The 11,773-nt window shown below is 32.1% G+C and overlaps 1 protein-coding gene across 1 annotated transcript; it reads right to left on the bottom strand.

Moving 5' to 3' along the window:
• Positions 1-5,166: 5,166 nt before the first annotated feature.
• Positions 5,167-6,689, bottom strand: LOC134694068 (uncharacterized). The gene is made up of 2 exons (XM_063555064.1): positions 6,328-6,689; positions 5,167-5,248 (listed from the first exon to the last, which is right to left on the bottom strand). The coding sequence occupies exons 1-2, from the start codon at positions 6,669-6,671 to the stop codon at positions 5,167-5,169; spliced, it is 426 nt and encodes a 141-aa protein (XP_063411134.1). The 5' UTR covers positions 6,672-6,689.
• Positions 6,690-11,773: the final 5,084 nt, after the last annotated feature.

Below are 11,773 nucleotides of genomic sequence, written 5' to 3'. Positions count from 1 at the left end.
AGTTATAAAAAATCCAGTGACAAATATTTCATGCAAATTTTAGGACGTGACAGTTATCAATACATTATTAAACATACAATACATATGAATATGTAGGGTTACTCCATCAGGGGGTTAGGTCTGGTAATAGCCCCCCCCCCCCACAACCAAACCATTGTGAATACACACGAATACACACAATGGTTTAGGCAATAAACAGGTGTGTATCCAACCCTGTAAAAAGGGGGGGATTTAAACCATAGTTTATATGTACCTTTTTCAAATCATGCATTGATCTTCCAAAAAAAGGGGGGGTCCAATCACAGGAACAATTTTTTTACAAGCCCAAATTCTTACTTTGCCTTTGAACAAGTTACTGTGTAAGAATGTTGTTTATTAGAACGTCGATTCATACCTGTATGCACAAATGTAACAAATGTAAATATTTTTCCTTCAAACTCTTGGCCGGATCAATGATTATTCTCATGTCTGATTGGCATGTTTTAAAATATTATTCATTTCTACTCACCAATTGTAATTACCAGCTCAGCTTATATTGTGCTGTAGTGTCCATCTACCATGTCAACGATTTTGTGTTAAATAAATTTGCCATTTGAAGATGCCGACATGCGACAAGTAGGGTACGGTAACGTTAAATCGTTTACGGGCGTATTTTCCGTTTTTAATCAAGCTTGTCAGATTTGATTAATTATCGTCGGAAAATGTCCCTAATGGATATAGTAATTCAAATTAAACCAGCTTTACTATGCTGTATTTATATAATATATATAACCTGGTCTTTGAATGTACTTCAGGTACACTAGCCTTTTTCTGCTATAATATTCAAACTTTATCTTTTAACGAAGTCTTCTGGTATGTAATATTTTTTTTATAAAAGGCTCTCGAATTATAGACTAATTAAAAATAAAGATGGAAAGTCAAACGCATGAGTCTGGCAAAAATGAACGGACAATGGCATGACAGTAAACGGAAAACGAGAAAAGACATAGATTCTAGTTATATATATATATATATATGTTCCCTGCCTCAAATTTACTCAAATGCAATGTATAGAGCCAACATTAAAAGTTAAATGAGAATGCATTCATTTACAATATTAAAAAATGTTACATCTTAAATTTAATTAAACATCATTATTAAGATCACGCGTTTTCAAGTGTTCACGGCCGACATCCGTAATTATTTGATAAGGGTGTAAAATGATCTGTATTGTAATCACTTGTAAACCTTTTTAAAATATAAAGGTTCAGGTGCTTACATTCAATGAATAAATGTTATTTCGGCAATCTGTTGATATTTTTTTAGTCAATTCGCGGCGGTTTGTTCAGCAGTATGACTTTGAGCTACTTTTTAAAATATACAAAACATGTTAAATAGGATGAAGTAAGAATTCAAATTGAATATTTTTTTTATTTAATTAACATGATAAAAGGGACGTGGTAGACTTTCAGTTAACATAAACCGTTTTCTTTCTAATTTTTATTTTATTTTTAAAAGGGGAGCAACCCCTGATAAACAATGGGAAAGTTTCACTCGTTTTGTGTCCAAATGATTAAAATCTGAACACGACTGGACACGGTGTGACAACATCTTGACGTTACTTTGTATCCATGGTCTGTTTTGGTCTGACATGGTCTTAACGGGTCCAAATAACCCGCTAGACGATTCAGTCTTTTCCGTCTTGACACGCCTTAACGAACTGATTTACCTGATGAGGCTATCGATCTGAATGGCGACTTAACGATCTTAAATATCGTGACGAATTTCTCTAGCGGTAAATCCAGTCAATCAAGATGTGATCAGACCAAAATGACCGTTTCAGACTGAAATCGGGCTACTAGTGAGGGGATGTGAGTAAACAAAGGTTGAAAAAATCCAAAGTTTTAATAGAACTAATTTCAGAAAAAAGACCAAGATTTCGAATTACCCAGAAGTTCTCTAGAGTTTTAAAGAATCCACATATAGTTAATACCACTACGGCAGTAAACTATTTCATATTATTTCTGAAGACGTTCTTTTCCTTCGGACATAATTTTAATAAATCTTATGAACAAATACTTAGTGGAACATGCAGATGAGCCACCAACTGTGTATGTTAGATTTAAGGCAGTGATAGAAAGTGGTGAATTTCTGAAAAGGCTATCATCATGAGCATCATCCTTATTAAATAGTTCCAGTATATACATTTATACATTAAATCAATAAAGCTATTTGTTTACATATACAATATGTAAGTTTAAAAGAAAAAGAAATTATGGATTACTAGAATAAAAAACAGCCGTTAACTTCAATTCCTGGGAGTTAAAATCGAATCTTTAATTTGAGATCCGACATGTTTTAGTTGTCAGCTCTTTGGTCCGGTTTTTTCTCCTATGACGCATTGCCCAATTTCTATCTTAATTTAATATTTTGTAAAGGCAATTTTAAAATGGCTAGCATTTACACAGACTTCCAAAGAATTCGAATGGGATAAAAAATGAATGATGACATATACTTCTGCATAAAAAAGGCATTTATTTACTTGAATGTCAACATTTTAATTAAATTTCAATTCCATCAAAATCATCAGATTAGTTTAATTATTCCTTTGAATGTAAAGGCCAAATGTTATAATAATTCAAGGATCAAGATATCCAATTCATTGACAATTGGAAAGTTTGCCTTTGTGTTCACACTAAAAACACAACTTATGGATATAACGAAAAAAGAAAAAGTAGCCCGTATAGGTGTTTAAATGTAGGAAAAGGTGGATTGAACTTATGTGGAAAAAATAAACTTATTTGTCAAACAAAGGTCTTTGAATTTTTCGGCTTATTAACTTTGATTGTTTTCCTGATATCGAAAATACATGTTATACCTTTTTCTTTGTTTTGTTAATCGATAAATAAGAAATTTAATCGTTCTAATTTTTTCAGACGCTTCGACAAAAAAGAGAAATACAGTATGATCATGATGATTGTAAACCACAATACAATCAAGAAAAACACACAAGAAAAAGAAGTAAACAAATTGCAAATATTTTTTATAGATGATTTTCAGTTAAAGTGCATTTTTTAAAGGATTTTTTTGTCCTCAAATCTCTTCAACTTTGTACCTGGCCGTTTACATTTTTCGATTTGAACCCCACTGATGAGTCTTTTGTAGACGAAATGTGAGTCTGGCGCAAAGATAAAATTTCAATCCAGGTATCTATGATGATTTTTGTAGGTCGTTTAAATGAATTATGTAAATTCATAAAGACTGTTGTAAGCAAATGTATGCAAAGGGTTTAGAAGAAACAATTACTCACTGACATTATGTAAATTGTACAATGGGATTTATACAAAATCAGCGTTTTATGCAAAAAGAAAGTTAAAATGTGAATTGATCTCTATATGTGTTTTTTTTTTTTTTTTTGGGGGGGGGGGGGATTTTCACCCTTCATTTTTTACAAGTATTGCATTAGCATGTGATATACATTTGTAGAATAAAATAATAATATTAAATAATTATACGTTTATACGTATGTGATCATAATAAGTTTTTAACATACGTAAATATTCTCAATTTTATACAAAATCACGTGAATACTTTTTAAAAACACACAATGACAACATTTATCTTAATCTTTCTCCATACGTACATCTTTACAGAAACATTGCACGTTTCAAATTAGTTTTTAATTAATATAAAATTAATATATGTGGTATATTTATTTTCATTTATGGGTATGAAATACAAATTTAGACAGCATACTAAAATGTGATTTGTTTTGTTTCAAATATTTAAAAAAGCGGAATAGAAATATACTATTTTGCTTTTAGCAATCATTTGATTCATTTGACCAAAATGTTCTCAAACATCGATGATATGTTACTGAAATTAGAATTTGATATATTTTGTGCACATAATGTTGACACCTCGGTGCATGGATTATTATTGTTTTTGTAATTTTAATATAAGTTTTTGTATGTTCAAAATCTGTAAAACAATTAGATGAGGTGAAAATCAGAGAACTTGAACGTGACAATCAATGATCCTTCGAGTAATATCGTTGCATTCAAATATACAATACTCAAGCAATTTTGTTGAGTGAATTGAGCTTATATATTTATTATAGTCTTATAATTGGTTTCCCTGTGAATTGATGTATATTGTATCAAAAATGTAACAAAATAAAATATTTGTTAAAAGACAGCAATAAATAACAGACACACAACTAAAACTACAGATATAAAAAAGATATTTTTTCACACTAAGTTCAATGCTGTTTGTAATAATAATATTAAGTTTACACCATGCAATATACAGTAATACTTCCGTATATTTCCAAATTTCTGGAGGCCTTTTCTCCACCAAACTTTTCCAATGACGAATAGTTGTGTTTCTACTTTTTTTCCTTTTCCTATAAGGTCAACAAAATATTGTTTCAATAGTATGCTTAATACAATGCAAAATGTTTGAACATTGAGACATGCTAAAAAAACTAACTTTTTATCATTTTTTTTATTTTCAAGAAGTATAAAATAAGAAGATGATCCAACTCTCCACATGAGACTTAAATTACACATTAGTAAACAACTTTAGGTCACCTTCAACAATGCGCAAATCCCATACCAACTGTTCAGCTATAAAAGCCCCGAAATGACAAGGTGAAACAATTCAAACGAGAAAAAACGTACGGCCTTATTTATGTACAAAAAAATGAACAAAACATAAATGTGTAACATCTAAACAAACGACAACCACTAAAATACAGGCTCCTGGCTTGGGACAGGCACGTACATACAGAATGTAGATGAGTTAAACCTGTTAGCGGGATTGCAAGGCGACAAGTTTTGAATCAAATGTATCAACAGAACGTTAAGCAAATACGAGTTTGTGTGTAAATAACCTATTATAAAACACAACACATAATTGTATTATTAAATTGATATTGTCATACTGGACACTTATGTGCAATGTTTTAAACCATAAGTATATATATCTATAAATACTTAAGTTAACATTTTGTGTGAGGTTAACAGTTAAATCATGTACATTTTCTTGATCTTTTATAGCGCTTTAGTCGTGGTAAAATCTTCATTATTTTAATCCGTCATCTAATTGAGTAAGCATGAATAGCAATAGAACCATGTACAATATCGTTTATTTTCAACATAATATAAAAAGGTCCTATTATAATGATCATGATTTGTATAACGTTACCTTCTCTTTGATGTCTGCTTTGTGCATTAAAACAACACTTCCATCTTCTTTACCTACCAAGCTTAAATAATAGATGGCAATTGGTTTGTATCAAATGTTATACTAGGAATAGGAATTAAAATTGAATACACAATTATCGGTAGTGTATGTTCTATTTAAGAGATAATTCATGGGGACGTGAATTCATACTGATTTAACTAACTTATATTTTTATAAATATATACAATTTATATTTGATATTTTATCCCCGATAGATAGCAAGTGGTAAAATGTCGGCATAAAGAGCAAACCCGTGGAAAAATCAGTAATAATTCATGTCCTCATGAGTTTAAAGATAAGTTTTGATGCATTTAAATAGTAATTTACTTATATGTTTAGGACTCTAAAGTGCGATGGTACTCTAAAGTGCGATGGTCGTTTGTTTGCTTAAGTACGATGTTCGAATAGAATAAGGTTCAAGGGCTATAAAAACGTTAAAGAAAGTTTAGTGTAAAAATATTGTAGAATCTAGTATTAAATTTTAATTTTAATGAGAGAGAAAGGCGAGGTTCGCCGAGCTTAATTTTCCCTTTTTTTGTAGCGACTACACATATATATGTTATATTCTCCTGCAATGTACTAGCTAAAACTATTATTTTAGCCGATAATTTATAATCTACGCATGATAACATGTACCTTTATTTTGCCAACGTAACTCACCAATTGAAGCTACAACATTTGAACTAATGTTTATTTACAAAATAAACGGCAACATAAACAATAATTTAAATGTATCCATTCGCTTCCAATAAAAGAAGGATACAGGCTATACATGTGAATACTATATGCATCGATAGGGCATATAGTAAAACGGTTGACTGAAGGATACTGTTACAAGTTTTTCTTCCAGCTACCGACATAAAACACCTTTTCTTTAGCCAACAAAGCACGGTTAGGTTGAACATTATTTTGGAAAATCTTTGATGTGTTTTTTTCTTATTTGCAATCTTAAAACTGTTCATTGTGATGATTAATGTTATTTGCAAAAAAAATCTTTTTCATTGTTTATTTCCTTATGTTTGAACTTTGATTTATTTTACATCTTTTCATTTGCATGCGTGTACGTATTGTTCTTTTTCAAGTTCATAAAAGAAGCCTTACCTCATTTGAAAATCAGCCACAATTGCATTCACAACTTCCTGAACAAACACCTTTTGGTCAAACTTGTACACTTTTTCTTTCCCTCTTTCTCCAAGTAAATCACTTATGTCATGTATATCTCTCTTTAGCGTTTCGTATGAAGTGATAAAGGTGATGTCATGTGATACACTCATTAATCTCTCCAAACTGACGTAAATGTTTTTTTGTTGTTCGTATATTCGTTCTTTGTTTTTAAGATCGTATTGGAAATCTTCCATTTCCATATCAAATTGACTCTGTTCTTCATCCAGTTTATAATCTTTTGTAAGTGAAACTGCCTTTGTTATTTTTTTTAACAGCTTCATCTATTCCTGATACGGCGGTTTCAGATGTTCTTTTCATGGTCGGTTTTTCAATTTCTTTCATTTGTTCTACTATTGTTGACATCTTGGTGACTGCTAATTTCAAATCAGAAATATTTTCCTCTGCATGACTTCGGTAATCGTCAGCAACAGTCTTGATATCGGTGATATCGTGGCCCTTGTGATCAGTTGTGACACATTTACTGCATATCAGAAAATGGCATTGTGTACAAAAATAAATGAATTCTCTCTTGTGTGACACGCATATTACATTAGTTAAAAAAGCTGAAGGGTCGATTATTTTCAAATCTGTTATTGTGTGGGTCTTTGCAGCCGGCAACTTATCATGATTTGTTCTGCATAGCTGACAAAATGCCGATTTACATTCGATACAGTGGTAAACTCCTGGATTGTCACAAAAAATGCATTTTGTAACGGACGTTTGGGCTGCTATCATCTAAAATAGAATAATATTATAAATCACGCAGAAAGAAATATATACCTTTATCTTATCTCCTATACATTTCCAGGAATATGATTGGTTAAAAGCGTCCGCGTGCAAACCGTGTATATTTGATATTAGGTTAGTAGGGAGGCGGGGCTTATCTCATACAAGGTTAGTAGTGGAGTTACGTCCCTTTATTTTCCTTATTAGGTAAGAAGGGGGCGGGGCTTATTTCATACACGGTTAGTAATGGTGTTATGTCCCTTTATAAAAAACAAAACGGTACTGAGAAAAAATCTTAAAAGTTCCAACAGACGAAGAAATCGACGATTAAGATTGAAATAAAGTCATAAAACACATTTAAACCTTACAAGTCGTTATTGTTGGCATCTGTTTTTGTAGTATCACTGGAAGTATTTTCTTAATGCTAACAGTATTGAAAACTTGTTCATTTTGAGAATCACTAGTCTTAATTTCACACGTTAAGATAGCCGGTAAGATAAATTCGTTACATAGTGTGCTAGTGACGTAATACGGTCTTACCCCATATGGAATTTACTGACCCCATATATACCGTATTAGGTCACTAGCACACTATGTAACTAATAGTATTTGTCTTTTTCATTTAAAAACGACCTTATACTATTCTGTATTCATTTAACTTTTACATATTTCTTAAATATTCATCTTGAAACTCAAATATTTGAATGGCAAACAGAAATAATGGAAATATTGAGGCATGTAAAAATGATGAGCTTTTTTTTAGTTTTAATATTGACTGTACTGCTCCCGTCAAATTCCACGTGTAATAACGATGGCTTCCGTCATTTCATAGTTTTGTACTGCAAATAAAGCTTATTGCGACGTGTTTGAAAGCTTAAACGCTATCACCTGTCCTTAAAAAATGTACTAAACAATTTAAATTGTTGTATACGATTTGAACGTCGTCCTCAATGTTACAACACTTAGTGCATTTTGTAAGAATCTGGTTCGCTGGTAAGCATGATATTGTCAACACACTATTTAAATTGAATCATCCGTATGTTGAGATCCTTGATTTTTGTAGTGTACGGTGTGTTGTTCTTGTTCCGTTAGAGAGGATTTATGATCGTTTGAGTTTGAGCACATGTTTACAAACAAAGGCTAGAATTGTAATTCCGTAGATCTGTTACAAGTATTTCGGAATAGGTTTTATTATCTCTTTTTTCAGATTTAAGTTTCTCATGGTACACTCTAACCAAACATCACAACCAGTCCTTCCTTAAATTTAACATTATATTCAACTTTTTAAGGGCTTTACATATGCTCAAATGTAGATCCATTTTTTTTTATTCGGATGCATTTCATGACTACAGTGATAAAAACAAAAATGTGCTAGAACGTGGTTCCTGATGATCAGCAAGTCTTGTATGAGTTCTAACTTTTCGGTATCAAACATGTATATTGTCCTAAAGTTGGTCTTAAACTCTTTATTGTGTTCAGTTATTGAGTTTCAAAACTTTAAAAAGTTAAACCAGGTTTAATCCACCATTTTCTACATTTAAAAATGCCTGTACCAAGTCAGAAATATGACAGTTCTTGTCCATTCGTTTTTGATGCGTTTTATTATCTGATTTTGCTATGTGATTATAGACTTTCCGAGTTGATTTTCCTCTAAGTTCAGTATTTTTGTGATTTTACTTTTCACATAGATTGAAAATAAAGTTGACAAATGTTTTATTGATTGTAAGTCATATTTGTTGTGACAGTTGATAACTAATTGTATATGTGTTAATTTCGTTTTCATGGCTAAAACAACTTTTTTGATTTTGTTCCTCGTGGTCAGTTATAAATTTACTAAAATTCAGTTGGTTATCAAGTTTATGTCGACTTGTTTTTGTTTTCATCGAGTCAAGCATGTACATCATTGAACACTTGTGATGTCTTTGAATTTATCTAGACTTGCTGATTGAATTGTCATGTTGTTCTTGCTCCTGCCTCAAGTGTCTTAACAAATCCTTATTGTATATATAGAATAAAGGACTTTTTGTTTTTGATACTGACTGTATCACAGTAAAATCTCAGGTGAACCCGAAGGGCGAGTCTGATATTTTCTGTGATAAAGTCAGTATCAAAAACAAAAAGTCCTTTATTCTGTTAATCGGTAATTTAAAAAAAAATTTACTACAAAAATAGAAAAAATAAAAAACGAACTTCTTTTTCGCGTCGAATCACGGCGAATAACACTTGACGTCACAGGCTGCATTACGTCATTTGAAATATTGTCCCAGAGCAGTAAACATGGCGTTCCCTTGCACAAAGTATTGGAAAGGAATTATTGCATGTGTTTCATTAATATTCTGCTTTGGACAATGGCAAATCTAATGGTAGCATACCAGTAAGTCAGATTTCTTTATTTTTCACAAATCATCAACATAAAGGGGGAAATGGATGGTCCTGGTCTCGTCATTCCGGGTTTAAAAACACGAAATCACGAGGTCCAGAATTTAAATCACAAAGAGTTTGAAATCCTATCAATAAGGAGTTAAAAATATACCAAAGTCGACTATCCCGAAATCACGAGCTTAAAGACACCCGATCCCGGAGTCCCGATTAAGGTCTTATCCCCCCTCGAGCATAGTAAGTCAGAAAATTAGAATGACACGATATGAATCAGCAGATTTTTCATCGATCATCATTTTTAAGTTCAACGACGTCAAGTTATAATTATATTTTACTTAAATCTGACTGTAATTTGTAAATTATCTTAACAAGCTCATTTCTTGTCTTCTTCATAATTATTTCAAACATTTTATAATAGGTGGTGCCCCGGTAGTCCAAATAATTGGCGTCCCAGAAAAAAAGGAAAGTAGCCTTGCCAGACGTCATATTTATTTGGACTAGTGCCCGGTTACCCCCTTTTTTAAATTTGTCTTAGATCTGCATATGACTAAGTTCACTTTGTTGTTCTTTGTTCTATGAATATCTGTCTTTAAATTGACAATGAAACCACATCTCTTAAAATTGTACATGATGGTCCCACAAAAATGTTGAAAATGCGTCAATTTCATTTTTTCTAGCTTCTCTCATGCGATAGCGGTACCTTTTTGGTCACTATTTATGTGTTGCATTTAAATATGAATTGTAACACTTTATAGTGACTGAACAGGTAAAACAAATACTTCTCAAGAAACAGAAAAAGAAAACTACTTGGAACGGCACCAGGCTATGTATTGGTATTGTATGAATAAAAACTCGGATTGGAACACCATGCCATCATGGACTTGTACTTCATATATCAATTAAAGATAACGCATTTTTTTTTAAGTCCGTCGGCTTTTTCATGCATTTTCTGTTCACATTTTCACAACATAAAGGCTAAACTAACTTTGTGAAAATTATAACCAATGGTCAAGTGTTTCATTCGCCAAAAATCTCGTGCGTTTCTGTGATAAAAATCATGCGCAATTTTGTAAATGAAAGGGAAAGTAGATCCTTACGCGTTGCATTCACGTCATTTGCGTTCTAACCCAATAATTTGTATATCACGGCCAGTCCACTGATACTGACATTATCAGCGAGTATACATCGAAAAAAATGTACAAATTACCGATAAAACAGTTTATTACATTGGTTGCAATGAATTACATTGATTTCCAAGTTAAATAAAATCCGATAATTTCACATGTGAAATAAACGTGGTTATTTCACTCTCTGACGTCATTCAACAATAGGCGTTGTCAAGACGTCGATAACGGCAGATCAAAACAAATTGTGAATGCGTAGAAAAAAGATATATTTCCTTAAATGTTTTACATTAATTTCTTCAAAAAACATTTGCCTATGTAATAAAAACAACAACTTATTCTTCTAAAACTTCTCTATGGGTCAGATACTTGGAGACTTACAAATGTTACAGCTGCGTCTACCAAAACACTACAAGTTTTCATGAACAGGTGTCTTAGAAATATCATAGGAATCAAGTGGACTAACGCCATTAGCAACAAAGATATATGGAAAAGGACTAAACAGGAACCAGTAGAAAGAACAATTACGACACGTAGATGGAAATGGCTTGGACACACGTTACGTAAAAACATCAATAATGTAACTAGACAGGCAGTAGATTGTAACCCGCAGGGCCATCGCAAAAGAGGGCGACCGACCAAAATCCACCTGGCGCAGAGATATTACATCCCATCTTCAGAAAATTGGGAAAACATGGGGAGAAGCAAAGAAAATAGCCAAAGACAGAAAAAGATGGAAAGCTACTGTGGTCGCCCTATGTCCCCCATGAGTCGAAGTGGATTAAGTCAAGTAAGTCAAGTAAAACAATAGTATTGCGTTATATTTTGTCGTATAATTACTCGCATATTACAGGTATATTTTCTGTTTCATCTAGGCTTTTTCACAGGATATGGGAATTTTGTCGTTTGTCATTTTTTAAAATTCGTAACAATGTGCTCCTCTGCGTGTTTAAATATTTTTATGAAAACCTCATGTTTCCCCATTGTTGTGACAAAGGGTAACTTTGTTATTATTGTTTTCTGTATACCATAATATTCATAGGGGTCATCGGAATTAACATTACTTAACTCTTAACGTTGTTGATTAATGTAGGTGTGTTTCATTTGTAAAAGAGGGACGAAAGATACCAAAGGGACAGTCAAACTCAGAAATC

Source organism: Mytilus trossulus, chromosome 13 (genome assembly GCF_036588685.1).
Source record: "Mytilus trossulus isolate FHL-02 chromosome 13, PNRI_Mtr1.1.1.hap1, whole genome shotgun sequence".
Taxonomy (NCBI): Eukaryota; Metazoa; Mollusca; class Bivalvia; order Mytilida; family Mytilidae; genus Mytilus; species Mytilus trossulus.
The sequence above is the reverse complement of the archived record's forward strand: the minus strand, read 5'-3'. Positions and strand labels throughout refer to the sequence as shown.